This window comes from Oncorhynchus mykiss, unplaced genomic scaffold (genome assembly GCF_057628025.1).
Source record: "Oncorhynchus mykiss isolate SJ-2025 unplaced genomic scaffold, ASM5762802v1 scaffold101, whole genome shotgun sequence".
Lineage (NCBI taxonomy): Eukaryota > Metazoa > Chordata > Actinopteri > Salmoniformes > Salmonidae > Oncorhynchus > Oncorhynchus mykiss.
Genome location: NW_028322100.1, coordinates 2,687,501 through 2,710,100, shown reverse-complemented (window position 1 = coordinate 2,710,100; position 22,600 = coordinate 2,687,501). Strand labels below are relative to the sequence as shown.

Sequence of the window (22,600 nt, the reverse complement as noted above, 5' to 3'; positions counted from 1 at the left end):
AACAACATCACTCCTGCCCAGAACCACCTGTTCTCTACTCTCTGCCATTTTGTTCCTCTACATCGCCCACGCTCTTTCAATGTGTAGATAATGAAGCATATGATTTTTCCATTGTCTTAACAATGGAGTGTTGCTTGATTTCCAGGTTTGAAATATACGTTTTTCCAAAAATAGTTAACGAGAAGAGTTATAGTACAACCCATCGGGCATCTCACTGCCCCCTAATCTGACATGTTTTAAAATATGCAAACAGAGGAATTAAAAGTTGCATTGACAGTACTTCTGACAGCCAACATTCTGTCTCCGCCCATCACTTTATGACATCACAACGTTCCCAGAAGGCATGTATTATTGAGTCATTAATTAGTGTTACAACTTAAAGACATGACTCTGCCGTTGTGCTGTAGAATTTATGAATTTTTGTCTCTTGTATAATGAATTCTGTACATTTTTAGTTTGTACTGAATTTAAGCGTACAAGTTATTTTGTTAGTTATGTTCCAAAATTCCCTCCAACATCTGTTATTTTTTAAGTCTTGGTTTTGGCTGTGGCAGTCATGACACATTCAACACGTTGAGCATCTCCAGGCCTCCATCATACAAGCCACTGATGCGCCATTGGAACATCACATTTAAAAAAATAGTCTAATAAATAAATGTGATATTACACCGTCACAATAAATCCAGGATTTATTTTGATTCAGGTCTAAAGAAACATGATGATGTGAAGGAAATGTATTTCAGAAGAACAGAATATGAGTTGGTCTACTGTGGCTGTGATCTGATTCTGCTCCGTGCCAAAGTTAGCTAGTTCATTTAGCAGACAATATATATTTATAAGTCCTGTGCTATTATTTTATATTATATGATTTAATACTAAGAAGAATATAATTGAAGTTATCTGAATACATTAAGACGGATGTGTTTCCCGTTATGGAGCTAGTGGACAAAGGAAGTGGCTATAACTAGTAGAAGGAGGAGGAAGGGAAGCGATACTAAGGTACACAATGGTACATTATGGTAGACAGAAGGGGCTCTTTGGTAGTAGAAAGAGGAGGAAGGGAAGCGCTACTAAGGTACACAATAGTACATTTTGCTAGACAGAAGGTGCTCTTTGGTAAAAGGGGTAAATTGGTCATCAAAAAGAAAGGAGGACCAAGGCGCTCTTCATATAATTCATTAAAATGCCTTTATTTGTTCAATAGAAACAAAGTTGTTGTTTTTTACTTTGGAAGTGGCTATTTATAAAAAAGAAGAAAATCAATAGGAAGTGGCTTTGTTGAGTGTAAAAGTCACCATTTGAAACAGGTCCTAAACACTAGACTTCGAGTTATTCAGCAGCTGTAGTTGTGAATGATACACACTTCAGATCGTCTTAGAAATCAAAACATATATATAGGCTGCATGATGGGACAATAGACTATTGATGAGTTGAGAAGGTTGAGGGAAAAAAGCTTGTGCTCTTGTTCCTCGCCTCAGGCTGCACAGCTGTTCTCTCGTCAAGTGGTCATGTTTTCACCCACCAGACTATTCTCAATTTAATCTGGTCTTTACTAGTATGGCAAATGACTTTCCATTTAGAATGGCCCATTATCAAGGGGCAGGAACAGAGGGCAGGGGCAGGGAATAGGAACAGGGGGCAGGAACAGGTGGCAGGAACAGAGGGCAGGGGCAGGGAATAGGAACAGGGGGCAGGAACAGGGGACAGGAACAGGGGGCAGGAGCAGGGGGCAGGAACAGGGGGAAGGGGTCAGGAACAGGGGGCAGGAACAGGGGGCAGGAACAGGGGGCAGGGGGCAGGAGCAGGGGGCAGGAACAGGGGGAAGGGGGCACTTGTGTTTCTAGCTTCCAACAGTGCAGTAATATCTAACAAGTAATATCTAACAATTTCACAACATTACACACACATCTAAAGTAAAGGAATGGAATTAAGAATAGAGAGAGAGGGTAGCGACAGGGTAGCCTAGTGGTTAGAGCGTTGAACTAGTAACCGAAAGGTTGCAAGTTCTAATCCCAGAGCTGACAAGGTGCAGGAACAGGGGGCAGGAACAGGGGGAAGGGGGCAGGAACAGGGGGCAGGAGCAGGGGGAAGGGGGCAGTTAACCCACTGTTCTGCCCCTGAACAAGGCAGTTAACCCACTGTTCCTAGGCCCTCATTGAAAATAAGAATTTGTTCTTTACTGACCTGTCTAGTAAAATAAAGGTAAGAAAAAAAAAAAAAAAAAAAAAAAATATATATATATATATATAAATATTTAGACGAGTAGTAGATTGATATTTAATCCTACATATTGTACACTGTAAAACAGCTTTTTTCTTAATTTGTGTTTTCAAGTTATTTTTTCTCTTCCAAATTATGAACAATATTCCTACATATTCCAATACGAGTCTGCAGTTCCCGTACCAGCCTAGCTTGTCTCTAACCCATCAATAGCACTGTTCTTACCCGTGTCACATGGAAACAAGCATTTTACTATAAATGTTTAGTGCCTATGTGTTTCCATTCTCATAGCAGTATTTCACTGCGTTGATGTAGGTTGTGTTCATATGGCCTATAAGTGTCTGTCGGCCATAATGCCTCGTGGATCAGGAACACCAACAGCAGAGTTCTGCTCCAGGCAGGAAATAAGGGAAGTCTGTAATCGCCTGTCTGTAATGGCTGGCTGCGACAACCCGGGTCAGTGATTTATGGATTACAATATGTGCTCGCTAAATATGATTGAACAATCTCTTCTGGGTCAATTTGTGCATCAATGTTTATTTTCTTTCCTCTGCCTGGGGGGGGGTGGGGGGGGGTGTTTCTGGAAATTCATGGTGAAATTACAAACCTTCGAAAGCCCTGTTTGTGTGGTGCTCCAGTGTAGCTTCAAAAGCCCTGTTTGTGTGATGCTCCAGTGTAGCTTCAAAAGCCCTGTTTGTGTGATGCTCCAGTGTAGCTTCAAAAGCCCTGTTTGTGTGATGCTCCAGGGTAGCTTCAAAAGCCCTGTTTGTGTGGTGCTCCAGTGTACCTTCAAAAGCCCTGTTTGTGTGATGCTCCAGTGTAGCTTCAAAAGCCCTGTTTGTGTGGTGCTCCGGTGTAGCTTCGAAAGCCCTGTTTGTGTGGTGCTCCGGTGTAGCTTCAAAAGCCCTGTTTGTGTGATGCTCCGGTGTACCTTCAAAAGCCCTGTTTGTGTGATGCTCCGGTGTACCTTCAAAAGCCCTGTTTGTGTGATGCTCCAGTGTAGGACGGTAGCTAACTTGACCTTTTTAAAAAAAGTTAACAACTGTTGATATCAGAAACATCAGTGTGTTTCCTCACATGTAGCCAATTGTTTTTTTATACATTGAATTCACTTGAACATGTGAGAAATATTTATATATATTTAATGATTTTAAAGTAAATGAAAACTTGGAACTATTTTTATTCCTCTGTTAGTTTTTATTCCTCTGTTAGTTTGAGGTGTGTGTGGTCACGCCAGTTCCTTTAATTTGATCCTGGTGGATTACCACTGTCAAGAACAAAGCAACTATCCATCACCAATCATAGATCACAGCACCCTGAGCAGAGCAGGAGATGGTGCTGTTCTGCTCTCTCATTTGTCTTGCTTGTTAGACATATCAAAGTGGTGAATGTGTGCTTTATTTTCTCCCTGAAGGGTGATGCCTGCTGGCTAAATAAACCTAGTGTTGAGGGGAAACTCTGTGGGGTGCAGTGGGGTTCTTCATGTGTGGATGCAGACATTGTTTGATGGCTTGGAAAGGGAACAAAGGGGTATCAACATTTATGTGGATGATCCCTCATTCACTCCATCTCTTTCTCCCTTCCTCTTCCCTTCCTCCCTCATTCACTCCATCTCTTTCTCCCTTCCTCTTCCCTTCCTCCCTCATTCACTCCATCTCTTTCTCCCTTCCTCTTCCCTTCCTCCCTCATTCACTCCATCTCTTTCTCCCTTCCTCTTCCCTTGCTCCCTCATTCACTCCATCTCTTTCTCCCTTCCTCTTCCCTTCCTCCCTCATTCACTCCATCTCTTTCTCCCTTCCTCTTCCCTTGCTTTGTCCTCTCTCTCTCTCCCTCCATCCCTTCTTCTCTCCTTCCCTCCTCTCTCTCCCTCCATCCCTTCCTCTCTCCTTCCCTCCTCTCTCTCCCTCCATCCCTTCCTCTCTCCTTCCCTCCTCTCTCTCTCTCCCTCCATCCCTTCCTCTCTCTCCCTCCATCCCTTCCTCTCTCCTTCACTTCTCTCTCTCCCTCCATCCCTTCCCTCCACCCCTTCCTCCCTCCTTCCCTCCTCCCTTTCTCTCTCCATCCCATCCTTCCTCCCTCCTTCCCTCCTTCCCTCCTCCCTTTCTCTCTCTCTCTCCATCCCTTCCTTCCTCTCTCCTTCCCTCCTCTCTCTCTCTCCCTCCATCCCTTCCTCTCTCTCCCTCTCGCTCCCTCTATCCCTTCCTCTCTCCTTCACTTCTCTCTCTCCCTCCATCCCTTCCTCCCTCCTTCCCTCCTCTCTCTCTCCCTCCATCCCTTCCTACCTCCTCTCTCTCTCCCTCCATCCCTTCCTCCCTCCTTTCTCACCCTTCCTCCCTCCTTCCCTCCTCTCTCTCTCCCTCCATCCCTTCCTTCCTCCCTCCTACCCTCCTCTCTCTCTCCCTCCATCACTCCCTCCCTCCTCTCTCTCTCACCCTTCCTCCCTCCTACCCTCCTCTCTCTCTCTCTCTACCCCTTCCTCCCTCCTCTCTCTCTCCCTCCACCCCTTCCTCCCTCCTCTCTCTCTCCCTCCACCCCTTCCTCCCTCCTATCTCTCTCTCCCTCCACCCCTTCCTCCCTCCTACCCTCCTCTCTGTCTTACAGCTGGAGGCAGAAGCAGTGCCAGAGGTATCAGAGAAATATGAGATTACCTCAGTCCCGACCTTCCTCTTCTTTAAGGTGAGTCTTATTACCTCAGTCCCGACCTTCCTCTTCTTTAAGGTGAGTCTTATTACCTCAGTCCCGACCTTCCTGTCCTTTAAGGTGAGTCAAGTAGTGTAAAAAACTAAGTTCCACTACTTGGCCAAAAGTATTATTGGATTCGGCTATTTCAGCCACACCCGTTGCTGACAGGTGTATAAAATCAAGCACACAGCCATGCAATCTCCATAGACAAACATGGGCAGTAGAATGGCCTTACTGAAGAGCTCAGTGACTTTCAACGTGGCACCGTCATAGGATGTCACCTTTCCAACAAGTCAGTTGGTCACATTTCTGCCCTGCTAGAGCTGCCCCGGTCAACTGTAAGTGCTGTTATTGTGAAGTGGAAACGTCTAGGAGCAACAGCGGCTCAGCCGTGAAGTGGTAGGCCACACAAGCTCACAGAATGGGACCGTTGAGTGCTGTAACGCTTAAAAATCGTCTGTCCTCAGTTGAAACACTCACTACTGAGTTTAAAACTGCCTCTGGAGGCAACGTCAGCACAATATCTCTTCGTCGGGAGCTTCATGAAATGGGTTTCCGTGGTTGAGCAGCCGCACACAAGCCTAAGATCACCATGCGAAATGCCAAGGGTCAGCTGGAGTGATGTGAAGATCGCGGCCATTGGACTCTGGAGCAGTGGAAACGCATTCTCTGGAGTTATGAATCACGCTTCACCATCTGGCAGTCCGACAGACAAATCTGGGTTTGGCGAATGCCAGGAGAACGCTACCTGCCCCAATGCATAGTGCCAACTGTAAAGTCTGGTGGAGGAGGAATAATGGTCTGTTTTTCATAGTTTGGGCCAGTCCAAGTGAAGGGAAATCTTATCGATACAATGACATTCTAGACAATTCTGTGCATCCAACTTTGTGGCAACTGTTTGGGGAAGGCCATTTCCTGTTTCAGCATGACAATGCCCCCGTGCACTAAGCGAGGACCATACAGAAAGGGTTTGTGAAGATCGGTGTGGTAGAACTTGACTGGCCTGCACAGAGCCCTGACCTCAACCCCATCAAACACCTTTGGGATGAATTGGAACACCGACTGCGAGCCAGGCCTAATCACCCAACATCAGTGCCCGACCTCACTGATACTCTTGTGGCTGTATGGAAGCAAGTCCCCGCAGTAATGTTCCAACATCTAGTGGAAAGCCTTCCCAGAAGAGTGGAGGCTGTTACAGCAGCAAAGGGGGGGACCAACTCCATATTATGGCCATGAACATACCTTTGGTCATGTATTTTGTGTGTGTGTGTGTATAAACTCAGCAAAAAAAGAAACGCCCCTTTTTCAGGACCCTGTCTATCAAAGATAATTCGTAAAAATCCAAATAACTTCACAGATCTTCATTGTAAAGGGTTTGTGCAACTATCCTGATACTCATCAACTTTACCTGAAAAAAAACAGAAGCTGTACTTTTTCAAACCAACTGGACAATGCAAGGACAGAAACATGAAACGGATCCAATAAAATAGAATGGATATTTCACCTCGCCCGATTGGCACCATTGAGGCACATCGCCCATGACAGTCAAGCTTCAACATTGCATGGAAACAGGAGAATCATGCAGATTCATCTTGAATCACCCTGTTTTGTGAGATGATGATCAATTATTCAGTCTACTCAAGCAGAATACAAGGTCAAAGTTATCCAGGATTCTACTTTGAATTCAGCATGCTACAGTTACTGTAAATTCATGTTTAAATGAATGAAGCAGGAGTACTATGCTATCTGATCCAAAGCCCTTGATCCTTTATTTGCTAATTGAATATGCCTCCTCTAATGCATTAACAATCTTCTTCACTTATAAACAAAAAAAATACATCCCTTTTCAGGACCCTGTCTTAATTAGGAAAAATCCAAATAACTTCACAGATCTTCATTGTGAAGGGTTTACACACTGTTTCCAATGCTTCTTCAATGAACCATAAACAATTCATGAACATGCACCTGTGGAACGGTCATTAAGACACTAACAGCTTACAGACTGTAGGCAATTAAGGTCACAGTTATGAAAACTTAGGACACTAAAGAGGCCTTTCTACTGACTCTGAAAGATGCTCAAGGTCCCTGCTTATCTGCGTGAATGTGCCTTAGGCATGCTGCAAGGAGGCATGAGGTATGAGGACTGCAGATGTGGCCAGGGCAATAAATTGCAATGTCCGTACTGTGAGAAGCTTAAGACAGCTCTACGGGGAGACAGGACGGACAGCTGATCATCCTCGCAGTGGCAAACCACGTGTAACAACACCTGCACAGGATCGGTACATCCGAACATCACACCTGCGGGACAGGTACAGAATGGCAACAACAACTGCCCGAGTTACACCAGGAACGCACAATCCATCAGTGCTCAGACTGTCCACAATAGGCTGAGAGAGGATGGACTGAGGGCTTGTAGGCCTGTTGTAAGGCAGGTCCTCACCAGATGTCACCGGCAACAACGTCGCCTATGGGCACAAACCCACCCTCGTTGGACCAGACATGACTGGCAAAAAGCGCTCTTCATTGATGAGTCGCGGTTTTGTCTCACCAGGGGTGATGGTCGGATTCGCGTTTATCGTCGAAGGAATGAGCGTTACACCGAGGCCTGTACTCTGGAGCGAGATCGATTTGGAGGTGGAGGGTCCGTCATGGTCTGGGGCGGTGTGTCACAGCATCATCGGACTGAGCTTGTTGTCATTGCAGGCAATCTCAACGCTATGCGTTACAGGGAAGACATCCTCCTCCCTCATGTGGTACCCTTCCTGCAGGCTCATCCTGACATGACCCTCCAAGCATGACAATGCCACCAGCCATACTGCTCGTTCTGTGTGTGATTTCCTGCAAGACAGGAATGTCAGTGTTCTGCCATGGCCAGCGAAGAGCCCGGATCTCAATCCCATTCAGCATGTCTGGGACCTGTTGGATCGAAGGGTGACGGCTAGCCATTCCCCCCCAGAAATGTCCGAGAACTTGCAGGTGCCTTGGTGGAAGAGTGGGGTAACATCTCACAGCAAGAACTCGCAAATCTGGTGCAGTCCATGAGGAGGAGATGCACTGCAGTACTTAATGCAGCTGGTGGCCACCAGATCCTACTGTTACTTTTGATTTTCACCCCCCTATGTTCAGGGACACATTATTACATTTCTGTTAGTCACATGTCTGTGGAACTTGTTCAGTTTATGTCTGTTGCTGAATCTTGTTATGTTCATACAAATATTTACACATTAAGTTTACAGAAAATAAACACAGTTGACAGGGAGAGGACTTTAAAAAAAATTGTTGCTGAGTTTATATCTATCTTCCTACCTACATACAGTACCAATCAAAAGTTTGGACACCTTTTCATTCCAGGGTTTTTCTTTATTTTTACTATTTTCTACATTGTTGAATAATAGTGAAGACATCAAAACGATGAAATAACACATATGGAAGGAATCATGTAGTAACCCCCCAAAAATGGTAAACAAATCTAAATATATTTGAGATTATTCAAAGTAGCCACCCTTTGCCTTGATGACAGCTTTGCGCACTCTTGGTATTCTCTCAACCAGCTTCACGTGGAAGGCTTTTCCAACAGTCTTGAAGGAGTTCCCACATATTCTGACCACTTGCTTTACTGAAGTTGCGAGACATTGCAAGCCAAGAAAATTGTGAGCAACATTATTCTGTTGCGAGCTACAACTTTTGATTGCTGATAGGCCTAGTGCACGGTTCTGACTCTGTCTGCCCTCTCGCTCCGTCCCTCACTAGCTCGCTATGAAAGATGCTAGTATTTTGTGTTCTCGGAAGTACGACAACTAATCACATCTCCTCCATTCCAAAAATGCTGGATCTTAGGAGTCGATTCCTGACGGAATTGAATCTTGACACCCCCTGAAATAGGAGTCGATTCCTGGCGGAATTGAATCTTGACTCCCCTTGAAATAGGAGTCGATTCCTGGCGGAATAGGAGTCGATTCCTGGCGGAATAGGAGTCGATTCCTGGCGGAATAGGAGTCGATTCCTGGCGGAATAGGAGTCGATTCCTGGCGGAATTGAATCCCCCTGAAATAGGAGTCGACATGCAAGGAGTCAAGGAATCAACTTATTTTGGGGTCGACTCTTCACCGCTACGTCGTTAACAGTTGGACAAATGGCAGAGAAAGACCAGCAGTACTTTATGACAATACTTTGAGAAGTTAATTTCAAATCTACACATCAATCTACACATCAATCTACACTGTATAATAAAGCAAAAACACGTTCAAACATTTTTGCAAATTTATATAAAAAAATGCAAAGAATTAATTAACTTTATGAGACTCAAAATTGAGCTCATCCTGTTTTTTTATTTTTTACCTTTATTTAACTAGGCAAGTCAGTTAAGAACAAATTCTTATTTTCAATGACGGCCTAGAAACAGTGGGTTAACTGCCTGTTCAGGGGCAGAACGACAGATTTTTAACCTTGTCAGCTCGGGGATTTGAACTTGCAACCTTCCGGTTACTAGTCCAACGCTCTAACCACTAGGCTACCCTGCCGCCCCAGGGTAGAAGGAAATGAGAAGGAAATGCAGACGTTGTGAGGTGGAATTGAGGTTCAGTAATAGTAGAGCAGGTAGAATGCTTCACCATCTGAAAGGGACTCACCGTGAGACCCAGGTCTGAAAGAGACTCACCGTGAGACCCAGGTCTGAAAGGGACTCACCGTGAGACCCAGGTCTGAAAGAGACCCAGGTCTGAAAGGGACTCACAGTGAGACCCGGGTCTGAAAGGGACTCACCGTGAGACCCGGGTCTGAAAGGGACTCACCGTGAGACCCGGGTCTGAAAGGGACTCACCGTGAGACCCGGGTCTGAAAGGGACTCACCGTGAGACCCGGGTCTGAAAGGGACTCACCGTGAGACCCGGGTCTGAAAGGGACTCACCGTGAGACCCGGGTCTGAAAGGGACTCACCGTGAGACCCGGGTCTGAACGGGACTCACCGTGAGACCCGGGTCTGAACGGGACTCACCGTGAGACCCGGGTCTGAACGGGACTCACCGTGAGACCCGGGTCTGAACGGGACTCACCGTGAGACCCGGGTCTGAACGGGACTCACCGTGAGACCCGGGTCTGAACGGGACTCACCGTGAGACCCGGGTCTGAACGGGACTCACCGTGAGACCCGGGTCTGAACGGGACTCACCGTGAGACCCGGGTCTGAAAGGGACTCACCGTGAGACCCGGGTCTGAAAGGGACTCACCGTGAGACCCGGGTCTGAAAGGGACTCACCGTGAGACCCAAACCGCTGCTGCCAGCAGCACAGCTGCGTTTGTTGTGGAGTTTATGAATTTTTCTTGTCGTTTTATAACGGAAAACTGGAAGAAAAAAAACAAGTGTTTGAAATAAACATTTACAGTGTCAAGTTCATTAGTTATTTTATTCATTTCTTTGTACAGTATGGTAAGTAACATGCTGCCCTTGGGATGCCTCTATCAGCCTTCGAGGCTGCTGGTAAGTGCTTGTCTGTTAGGAGAGGTAACACACACTGGGTATCAGGATCAGTAGGAGAATAAAACCTACTTTACAGCTTCTCCACAGTTAGTACCATAATAACCTAGTTAGTACCATAATAACCTAGTTTACAGCTTCTCCACAGTCAGTACCATAATAACCTAGTTTACAGCTTCTCCACAGTTAGTACCATAAAACCCTAGTTTACAGCTTCTCCACAGTCAGTACCATAATAACCTAGTTTATAGCTTCTCCACAGTTAGTACCATAATAACCTAGTTTACAGCTTCTCCACAGTCAGTACCATAATAACCTAGTTTACAGCTTCTCCACAGTCAGTACCATAATAACCTAGTTTACAGCTTCTCCACAGTCAGTACCATAATAACCTAGTTTACAGCTTCTCCACAGTTAGTACCATAAAACCCTAGTTTACAGCTTCTCCACAGTCAGTACCATAATAACCTAGTTTATAGCTTCTCCACAGTCCGTACCATAACCTAGTTTACAGCTTCTCCACAGTCAGTACCATAATAACCTAGTTTACAGCTTCTCCACAGTCAGTACCATAATAACCTAGTTTACAGCTTCTCCACAGTACCATAATAACCTAGTTTACAGCTTCTCCACAGTCAGTACCATAATAACCCAGTTTATAGCTTCTGTTTATAGCTTCTCCACAGTCAGTACCATAATAACCTAGTTTACAGCTTCTCCACAGTCAGTACCATAATAACCTAGTTTACAGCTTCTCCACAGTTAGTACCATAAAACCCTAGTTTACAGCTTCTCCACAGTCAGTACCATAATAACCTAGTTAAAGCTTCTCCACAGTCAGTACCATAATAACCTAGTTTACAGCTTCTCCACAGTCAGTACCATAATAACCTAGTTTACAGCTTCTCCACAGTTAGTACCATAAAACCCTAGTTTACAGCTTCTCCACAGTCAGTACCATAATAACCTAGTTTACAGCTTCTCCACAGTACCATAATAACCTAGTTTACAGCTTCTCCACAGTCAGTACCATAATAACCTAGTTTATAGCTTCTCCACAGTCAGTACCATAATAACCTAGTTTACAGCTTCTCCACAGTCAGTACCATAATAACCTAGTTTACAGCTTCTCCACAGTTAGTACCATAAAACACTAGTTTACAGCTTCTCCACAGTCAGTACCATAAAACACTAGTTTACAGCTTCTCCACAGTTAGTACCATAATAACCTAGTTAAAGCTTCTCCACAGTCAGTACCATAGTAACCTAGTTTACAGCTTCTCCACAGTCAGTACCATAATAACCTAGTTATAGCTTCTCCACAGTCAGTACCATAAAACACTAGTTTACAGCTTCTCCACAGTCAGTACCATAATAACCTAGTTTACAGCTTCTCCACAGTCAGTACCATAAAACACTAGTTTACAGCTTCTCCACAGTCATTACCATAAAACACTAGTTTACAGCTTCTCCACAGTCAGTACCATAAAACACTAGTTTACAGCTTCTCCACAGTCAGTACCATAATAACCTAGTGTATACAGTGTCTTGCGAAAGTATTCGGCCCCCTTGAACTTTGCGACCTTTTGCCACATTTCAGGCTTCAAACATAAAGATATAAAACTGTATTTTTTAGTGAAGAATCAACAACAAGTGGGACACAATCATGACGTGGAACGACATTTATTGGATATTTTAAACTTTTTTAACAAATCAAAAACTGAAAAATTGGGCGTGCAAAATTATTCTCCCAATTGTTCTGTCAGGCCTTCACTGATGATTTAACATGCCAAACATTAAACTGGGAGAGGACTCCTGTCCTTGAATCTCTTTCTCTCTTTCTCGCTCTTTTTTTTTTTCCCGGCCTCTCTCTCTTTCTTGGATCTCTCTCTCTCTCAACCCTCCTCCTCTAGAATAATACAAACATGCAAACAAAAAGAAAAAACCATTACGTTAAAATATTAATGTTATTTTCCTTTCTCCCCCCCCTATCCTCTGGTGGGTCTCAGGGTGGCCAGAAGATTGACAGGCTGGACGGAGCTCATGCCCCAGAGCTGACCAATAAGGTCCAGAGGCTGTCGGTCAGCTCGGGGGGGCTGGGCGGGCCAGGGGCGGAGCCCCCTAAAGAGGACCTTAATGAGCGTCTGAAGAGACTGATCAACGCAGCACCCTGCATGCTCTTCATGAAGGGCTCCCCCCAGGAACCCCGCTGCGGTAAATAGAGAGAGAGAGAGTGTGGGGGTGTGGTCTTCATGAACAGGCTCCCGCTGTGGAAAACACACACGGGCCAGGCCTGGTAATTAGAGAGAAACAGGGGGATTGGTGGTGGAGGAGGAGGAGGAGAGGCAGGCCTGGTGGTGGAGGAGGAGAGGCAGGCCTGGTGGTGGTGGAGGAGGAGAGGCAGGCCTGGTGGTGGTGGAGAGGCAGGCCTGGTGGTGGTGGAGGAGGAGAGGCAGGCCTGGTGGTGGTGGAGGAGGAGAGGCAGGCCTGGTGGTGGTGGAGGAGGAGAGGCAGGCCTGGTGGTGGTGGAGGAGGAGAGGCAGGCCTGGTGGTGGTGGAGGAGGAGAGGCAGGCCTGGTGGTGGTGGAGGAGGAGAGGCAGGCCTGGTGGTGGTGGAGGAGGAGAGGCAGGCCTGGTGGTGGTGGAGGAGGAAAGGCAGGCCTGGTGGTGGTGGAGGAGGAAAGGCTGGCCTGGTGGTGGTGGAGGAGGAAAGGCTGGCCTGGTGGTGGTGGAGGAGGAGAGGCTGGCCTGGTGGTGGTGGAGGAGGAGAGGCTGGCCTGGTGGTGGTGGAGGAGGAGAGGCTGGCCTGGTGGTGGTGGAGGAGGAGAGGCTGGCCTGGTGCTGGTGGTGGAGGAGAGGCTGGCCTGGTGCTGGTGGTGGTGGAGGAGAGGCTGGCCTGGTGCTGGTGGTGGTGGAGGAGAGGCTGGCCTGGTGGTGGAGGAGGAGAGGCTGGCCTGGTGGTGGAGGAGGAGAGGCAGGCCTGGTGGTGGAGGAGGAGGAGAGGCAGGCCTGGTGGTGGTGGAGGAGAGGCAGGCCTGGTGGTGGTGGAGGAGGAGAGGCAGGCCTGGTGGTGGTGGAGGAGAGGCAGGCCTGGTGGTGGAGGAGGAGAGGCAGGCCTGGTGGTGGAGGAGGAGAGGCAGGCCTGGTGGTGGAGGAGGAGGAGAGGCAGGCCTGGTGGTGGAGGAGGAGGAGAGGCAGGCCTGGTGGTGGTGGTGGAGGAGAGGCAGGCCTGCTGGTGGTGGAGGAGGAGAGGCAGGCCTGGTGGTGGAGGAGAGGCAGGCCTGGTGGTGGAGGAGGAGAGGCAGGCCTGGTGGTGGAGGAGGAGAGGCAGGCCTGGTGGTGGAGGAGGAGAGGCAGGCCTGGTGGTGGAGGAGGAGGAGAGGCAGGCCTGGTGGTGGAGGAGGAGAGGCTGGCCTGGTGCTGGTGGAGGAGGAGAGGCAGGCCTGGTGGTGGAGGAGAGGCAGGCCTGGTGGTGGAGGAGAGGCAGGCCTGGTGGTGGAGGAGGAGAGGCAGGCCTGGTGGTGGAGGAGAGGCAGGCCTGGTGGTGGAGGAGAGGCAGGCCTGGTGGTGGATGAGGACATTACACTGTAAGGGGTTGAGGTTCCACTCCCAACCACACCACTGTTTATAAGTATCAGTATTAGGGTTCAAGGTAGTTTTAGTTTAAAATCTAAACCCATAAGTGTTATTTTTCACCTCATCCTGAAATGTATCTCTAAATATTTTTCATCTTTATAAAGAAGCCAAGTTGTAGTGTTTGTGAACTCTAGTTTAATCTATTCCCCACCAAGCCACGTGATGCTGTGACTACGACCTCGCTAGTTCTTTAAAGAAGCCCTCTAAACCTGAATTTAGAGGTTACACACTTATACACCATGTAGAACACATGTTCCTAACACATTACACACTCTTTGTTTGTGTGTGTGTGTGTGCGTGCGTGTGTGTGTGTGTGTGCGTGTGTGCGTGTCTGTGTGTGTCTGTGTCTGTCTGTGTCTGTCTGTGTGCGTGTGTGTGTGTCTGTGTGTGTCTGTGTCTGTCTGTGTCTGTCTGTGTGTGTGTGCGTGTGTGTGTCTGTGTGTGTCTGTGTCTGTCTGTGTCTGTCTGTGTGTGTGTGTGCGTGTGTGTGTGCATAATAACCTAACTTTCCTTGAAATAAGAAATCAGGTTTTTTATGTTCCTTTCTCCTGGAGCTGTATGGTCTGTCTGCGGTGCGCGACCCCCCCCTGACCCTTTAGGAGAAGGAGAGAGGGGCAACAACCCCTCGCCAATCAATCGTGCGTGTCTGGGTCTAGGATAGAGAGCCTCTAGCCAGAGAAAGCAGCTGGGTCTGGTGTAGTAGAAACAAGTTAATATAGTGGCATGTAGCTGAATAACCATTAGTTAGGGGCCTCTAGCTGTTTTATAATGAATTCCCCCATGAATGAATGAAGTATCAGAATGAGAGTTTCACTGCAGGCTCTACATGCAGGCAACATATCACCCCTCCTCTACTCCTGTTCCCTCTTTCTGTTCCCTTCTCTTTTTCTCTGCCTCTCTCGCTTTCTTTCTTGATCGCTCACTCTCCTCTCCCTCTCCCTCTTGTTCTCCTCTCTCTCCCTCTTTCTCCTCTCTCCTCTCGCTTTCTTTCTTGATCGCTCGCTCTCCTCTCCCTTTCCTTCTCCCTCTTTCTCCTCTCTTTCTCGCTCTTTCTCCTCTCTCTCTTTCTCCCTCTTTCTCCTCTCTCTCTTTCTCCCTCTTTCTCCCTCTTTCTCCTCTCTCTCTTTCTCCCTCTTTCTCCTCTTTCTCCTCTCTTTCTCCTCTCTTTCTCCTCTCTTTCTCCTCTCTTTCTCCTCTCTTTCTCCTCTCTCTCTCTCTTTCTCCTCTCTCTCTTGCTCCTCTCTCCCTCTTTCTCCTCTCTCCCTCTTTCTCCTCTCTCCCTCTTTCTCCTCTCTCCCTCTTTCTCCTCTCCCTCTTTCTCCTCTCCCTCTTTCTCCTCTCCCTCTTTCTCCTCTCCCTCTTTCTCCTCTCTTTCTCCCTCTTTCTCCTCTTTCTCCTCTCTCTCTCTCTCTCTTTCTCCTCTCTCTCTCTTGCTCCTCTCTCCCTCTTTCTCATCTCTCCCTCTTTCTCCTCTCTCCCTCTTTCTCCCTCTTTCTCCCTCTTTCCCCTCTCTCCCTCTTTCTCCTCTCCCTCCTCTCTCTTTTCTTTCTCTCTCTCTTCTTTCTCTCTCTCGTTCTCTCCCTCCCCCTCGTTTCCATCTGTCTATTCCCCTCTGTCACAGTCTCTTCTCAAAACACTGACTCACTCTCATGTATCAAGGACATAACACATACCTGCCTCATATTTAAACAGTGATCCTGTCCATGCCAATGTGGACCCATGTCAGTCGTAAGATACAGTGCATTTGGAAAGTATTCAGACCCCTTGACTTTTCCCACATTTTGTACGTTATTACGCCTTATTCTAAAATTGACAACAAAAAAATGTCTCATTTCCTATCAATCTACACACAATACCCCATAATGACAAAGCAAAAACAGGTTTAGAAATTTTTGCTAATTTATTAAACATTAAAAAAGCGGATCATATTTACATCAGTATTCAGACCCTTTACTCAGTATTTTGTCGAAAGCACTTTTGGCAGCGATTACAACCTCAAGTCTTCTTGGTGATGACGCAACAAGCTTGGCACACCTGTATTTGGGGAGTTTCTCCCATTCTTCTCTGCAGATCCTCTCATCTCTGTCAGGTTGGATGGGGAGTGTCGCTGCACAGCTATTCTCAGGTCTCTCCAGAGATGTTCAATCGGGTTCAAGTCCGGGCTCTGGCTGGGCCACTCAAGGACATTCAGAGACTTGTCCCGAAGCTACTTCTGTGTTGTCTTGTCCGTGTGCCTAGGGTCATTGTCCTGATGGAAGGTGAACCTTCGCCCCAGTCTGAGGTCCTGAGCGCTCTGGAGCAGGTTTTTATGAAGGATCTCTCTGTACTTTGCTCCTGTCATCTTTCCCTCGATCCTGACTAGTCTCCCTGTCACTCCCTCTGAAAAACATCCCCAAAGCATGATGCTGCCACCACCATGCTTCACCGTAGGGATGGTGGCAGGTTTCCTCCAGATGTGATGGTTGGCTTTCAGGCCAAAGAGTTCAATCTTGGTTTCATCAGACCATCTTGTTTCTCATGGTCTGAGTCCTTTAGGTGCCTTTTGGCAAACTAAGCAGACTGTAATGTGCCTTTTACTGAGGAGTGGCTTCTGTCTGGCCACTCTACCATAAAGGCCTGATTGGTGGAGTGCTGCAGAGATGGCTGTCCTTCTGGAAGGTTCTCCCATCTCCACAGAGGAGCTCTTTCAGAGTGACCATTGGGTTCTTGGTCACCTCCCTGACCAAGGCTCTTCTCCCCTGATTGCTCAGTTTGGCTGAGCGGCCAGCTCTAGGAAGAGTCTTTGTGGTTCCTAACTTCTTCCATTTAAGAATGATGGAGGCCACTGTGTTCTTGGGGAAATTACTTAAAAATTATACAATGTGATTTTCTGGATTTTTGTTTTAGATTCCGTCTCTCACACTTCAAGTGTACCTATGATAAAAATTACAGACCTCTACATGCTTTGTAAGTAGGACAACCTGCACAATCGGCAGTGTATCAAATAATCAAATAAAATCAAATTTATTTATATAGCCCTTCGTACATCAGCTGATATCTCAAAGTGCTGTGCAGAAACCCAGCCTAAAACCCCAAACAGCAAGCAATGCAGGTGTAGAAGCACGGTGGCTAGGAAAAACTCCCATGAAAGGCCAAAACCTAGGAAGAAACCTAGAGAGGAACCAGGCTATGTTGGGTGGCCAGTCCTCTTCTGGCTGTGCCGGGTGGAGATTATAACAGAACATTGCCAAGATGTTCAAATGTTCATAGATGACCAGCATGCTCCAATAATAATAAGGCAGAACAGTTGAAACTGGAGCAGCAGCACGGCCAGGTGAACTGGGGACAGCAAGGAGTCATCATGTCAGGTAGTCCTGGGGCATGGTCCTAGGGCTCAGGTCCTCCAAGAGAAAGAAAGAGAGAATTAGAGAGAGCACACTTAAATTCACACAGGACCGAATAGGACAGGAGAAGTACTCCAGATATAACAAACTGACCCTAGCCCCCCCGAGACACAAACTACTGCAGCATAAATACTGGAGGCTGAGACAGACTTGTTCTCCCCACTGTATGTATCTATATACACACTTTGAGTTTGGGACCATCTTTATTTTAGCTGTTAACTTCATGTCTTGTTCATGTGTTTTCAAATGGCCCTTTTTATACGAGGGTAACAAACATGCTGCTGACCATCTGCAATTATGTCCTGACTTAATATCCCGACTCTGTTGTTCCTGTTAACATACAATAACATTACACTAACAACCTGATTTAATATCCTGACTCTGTTGTTCCTGTTAACATACAATAACATTGAACTAACAACCTGATTTAATATCCTGACTCTGTTGTTCCTGTTAACATACAATAACATTACACTAACAACCTGATTTAATATCCTGACTCTGTTCCTATTAATATACAATAACATTAAACTAACAACCTGACTTAATATCCTGACTCTGTTCCTATTAATATACAATAACATTGAACTAACAACCTGATTTTAATATCCTGACTCTGTTGATCCTGTTAACATACAATAACATTAAACTAACAACCTGATTTAATATCCTGACTCTGTTGTTCCTGTTAACATACACTAACATTGAACTAACAACCTGATTTAATATCCTGACTCTGTTGTTCCTGTTAACATACAATAACATTACACTAACAACCTGATTTAATATCCTGACTCTGTTCCTATTAATATACAATAACATTGAACTAACAACCTGATTTTAATATCCTGACTCTGTTGATCCTGTTAACATACAATAACATTAAACTAACAACCTGATTTAATATCCTGACTCTGTTGTTCCTGTTAACATACAATAACATTGAACTAACAACCTGATTTAATATCCTGACTCTGTTGTTCCTGTTAACATACAATAACATTACACTAACAACCTGATTTAATATCCTGACTCTGTTGTTCCTATAAACATACACTAACATTGAACTAACAACCTGATTTAATATCCTGACTCTGTTGTTCCTGTTAACATACAATAACATTGAACTAACAACCTGATTTTAATATCCTGGCTCTGTTGTTCCTGTTAACATACAATAACATTGAACTAACAACCTGATTTAATATCCTGACTCTGTTCCTGTTAACATACAATAACATTGAACTAACAACCTGATTTAATATCCTGACTCTGTTGTTCCTGTTAACATACAATAACATTAAACTAACAACCTGATTTAATATCCTGACTCTGTTGTTCCTGTTAACATACAATAACATTGAACTAACAACCTGATTTAATATCCTGACTCTGTTCCTGTTAACATACAATAACATTGAACTAACAACCTGATTTAATATCCTGGCTCTGTTGTTCCTATAAACATACAATAACATTGAACTAACAACCTGATTTAATATCCTGACTCTGTTGTTCCTGTTAACATACAATAACATTGAACTAACAACCTGATTTAATATCCTGACTCTGTTCCTGTTAACATACAATAACATTGAACTAACAACCTGATTTAATATCCTGACTCTGTTGTTCCTGTTAACATACAATAACATTGAACTAACAACCTGATTTAATATCCTGACTCTGTTGTTCCTGTTAACATACAATAACATTGAACTAACAACCTGATTTAATATCCTGACTCTGTTGTTCCTGTTAACATACAATAACATTGAACTAACAACCTGATTTAATATCCTGACTCTGTTCCTGTTAACATACAATAACATTTAACTAACCACCTGATTTAATATCCTGACTCTGTTGTTCCTGTTAACATACAATAACAATGAACTAACAACCTGATTTAATATCCTGGCTCTGTTGTTCCTGTTAACATACAATAACAATGAACTAACAACCTGATTTAATATCCTGACTCTGTTGTTCCTGTTAACATACAATAACAATGAACTAACTACCTGATTTAATATCCTGACTCTGTTGTTCCTGTTAACATACAATAACATTTAACTAACCACCTGATTTAATATCCTGACTCTGTTGTTCCTATAAACATACAATAACATTGAACTAACAACCTGATTTAATATCCTGACTCTGTTCCTGTTAACATACAATAACATTTAACTAACAACCTGATTTAATATCCTGACTCTGTTGTTCCTGTTAACATACAATAACATTGAACTAACAACCTGATTTAATATCCTGACTCTGTTGTTCCTGTTAACATACAATAACATTGAACTAACAACCTGATTTAATATCCTGACTCTGTTGTTCCTGTTAACATACAATAACAATGAACTAACAACCTGATTTAATATCCTGACTCTGTTGTTCCTGTTAACATACAATAACATTGAACTAACATTGATTTCTCCTCAGCCGTCAGATTGTAGTTCTATTGAAGTACCTTGCTATCCAGTATAACAGCCGTGTCTTATACTAGGTTTACAAACACACTGTGTTGTCCCCATCACCCAGGTTTCAGCCGTCAGATTGTAGTTCTATTGAAGTACCATGCTATCCAGTTTACAGTGCCTTGCGAAAGTATTCGGCCCCCTTGAACTTTGCGACCTTTTGCCACATTTCAGGCTTCAAACATAAAGATATAAAACTGTATTTTTTTGTGAAGAATCAACAACAAGCGGGACACAATCATGAAGTGGAACGACATTTATTGGATATTTCAAACTTTTTTAACAAATCAAAAACTGAAAAATTGGGCGTGCAAAATTATTCAGCCCCCTTAAGTTAATACTTTGTAGCGCCACCTTTTGCTGCGATTACAGCTGTAAGTCGCTTGGGGTATGTCTCTATCAGTTTTGCACATCGAGAGACTGACATTTTTTCCCATTCCTCCTTGCAAAACAGCTCGAGCTCAGTGAGGTTGGATGGAGAGCATTTGTGAACAGCAGTTTTCAGTTCTTTCCACAGATTCTCGATTGGATTCAGGTCTGGACTTTGACTTGGCCATTCTAACACCTGGATATGTTTATTTTTGAACCATTCCATTGTAGATTTTGCTTTATGTTTTGGATCATTGTCTTGTTGGAAGACAAATCTCCGTCCCAGTCTCAGGTCTTTTGCAGACTCCATCAGGTTTTCTTCCAGAATGGTCCTGTATTTGGCTCCATCCATCTTCCCATCAATTTTAACCATCCTCCCTGTCCCTGCTGAAGAAAAGCAGGCCCAAACCATGATGCTGCCACCACCATGTTTGACAGTGGGGATGGTGTGTTCAGCTGTGTTGCTTTTACGCCAAACATAACGTTTTGCATTGTTGCCAAAAAGTTCAATTTTGGTTTCATCTGACCAGAGCACCTTCTTCCACATGTTTGGTGTGTCTCCCAGGTGGCTTGTGGCAAACTTTAAACAACACTTTTTATGGATATCTTTAAGAAATGGCTTTCTTCTTGCCACTCTTCCATAAAGGCCAGATTTGTGCAATATACGACTGATTGTTGTCCTATGGACAGAGTCGCCCACCTCAGCTGTAGATCTCTTCAGTTCATCCAGAGTGATCATGGGCCTCTTGGCTGCATCTCTGATCAGTCTTCTCCTTGTATGAGCTGAAAGTTTAGAGGGACGGCCAGGTCTTGGTAGATTTGCAGTGGTCTGATACTCCTTCCATTTCAATATTATCGCTTGCACAGTGCTCCTTGGGATGTTTAAAGCTTGGGAAATCTTTTTGTATCCAAATCCGGCTTTAAACTTCTTCACAACAGTATCTCGGACCTGCCTGATGTGTTCCTTGTTCTTCATGAAGGCTCTCTGCGCTTTTAACGGACCTGTGAGACTATCACAGTGCAGGTGCATTCATACGGAGACTTGATTACACACAGGTGGATTGTATTTATCATCATTAGTCATTTAGGTCAACATTGGATCATTCAGAGATCCTCACTGAACTTCTGGAGAGAGTTTGCTGCACTGAAAGTAAAGGGGCTGAATAATTTTGCACGCCCAAGTTTTCAGTTTTTGATTTGTTAAAAAAGTTTGAAATATCCAATAAATGTCGTTCCACTTCATGATTGTGTCCCACTTGTTGTTGATTCTTCACAAAAAAATACAGTTTTATATCTTTATGTTTGAAGCCTGAAATGTGGCAAAAGGTTGCAAAGTTCAAGGGGGGCCGAATACTTTCGCAAGGCACTGTAACAGCCGGTGTCTTATACTAGGTTTACAAACACACTGTGTTGTCCCCATCACCCAGGTTTCAGCCGTCAGATAGTGGCGCTTTTCAAGGACCATGCTATCCAGTTCAGCAGTTTTGACATCCTGTCAGACGAGGAAGTGAGAGGGGGGCTGAAGACCTTCTCCAACTGGCCCACCTACCCTCAGGTTTACGTTAACGGAGAACTCGTAGGGGGACTGGACATTGTCAAGGTGAGTCATGTTAAACACGCATTTTTTCTTTTCCAGAAAACTGAGGCGAGCGAGCGAAAACAAAACAAACATGGACAACAACTAAATATAATTTAAATTCCCAGGATTTGATTCACCGCGATCAACTACCGAATCCCAACTACTACAACGGAAAAGTAAATCATTCCATTTGTAAAAAATAAAAAAATAGAATAAAAAAATTGGGGGGACTGAGCAATTCTGGACTGGTTCCGACCGATATTTCTGTGTACATTGGGCTCTGTGAATGGCGCAACATCAATTGCTTTACACTCCTTAAAAGCGCTGGTTGTCCCGATTTTCTTTTGTTCAAGCGCGGCCATTTGCATGGGGAGCGACACGTGACGTTTTCTGGCCTATCCAGACAAAGGAAAGGATTTCCTGTGTCTGTGAACCTCGTAGCTGTGCAACGGCCTATATGAAACGGGAGACTCCAGCGGACGCAACAATAACAGTTTCATCTCACTGTGATGTTCTCAGGGGGATTTAAAGTGCTCCACATGAATAATTACAAAACTATTTAGTAGAATTGACAAGACCACTTTCTCGTGGTCACAGACGGACAAAACTACTTGTAGCGAGTTGATGTCGTAACGAGTCTATAGACATCAGACCAGCATCCCGGAGTTGCCTCTTCACTGTTGATGTTGAGACGAGTCTATTGACATTAGACTAGCATCCCGGAGCCGCCTCTTCACTGTTGATGTTGAGACTGGCGTTTTGCCTAGAA

At 45.0% G+C, this 22,600-nt stretch overlaps 1 protein-coding gene across 2 annotated transcripts in view; it reads left to right on the top strand.

Annotated features, from left to right (window-relative positions):
• LOC149970063 (glutaredoxin 3-like) overlaps nt 1-22,600 on the top strand; it is a 37,006-nt gene that overhangs the window by 2,163 nt on the left and 12,243 nt on the right. Inside the window, exons 3-5 of one of the 2 annotated variants that reach the window (XM_090228822.1) lie at nt 4,822-4,896; nt 12,385-12,589; nt 21,680-21,852. In XM_090228822.1, coding sequence (XP_090084948.1) covers nt 4,822-4,896; nt 12,385-12,589; nt 21,680-21,852 — 453 coding nt within the window. The other variant, XM_090228823.1, reaches the window with a different exon arrangement.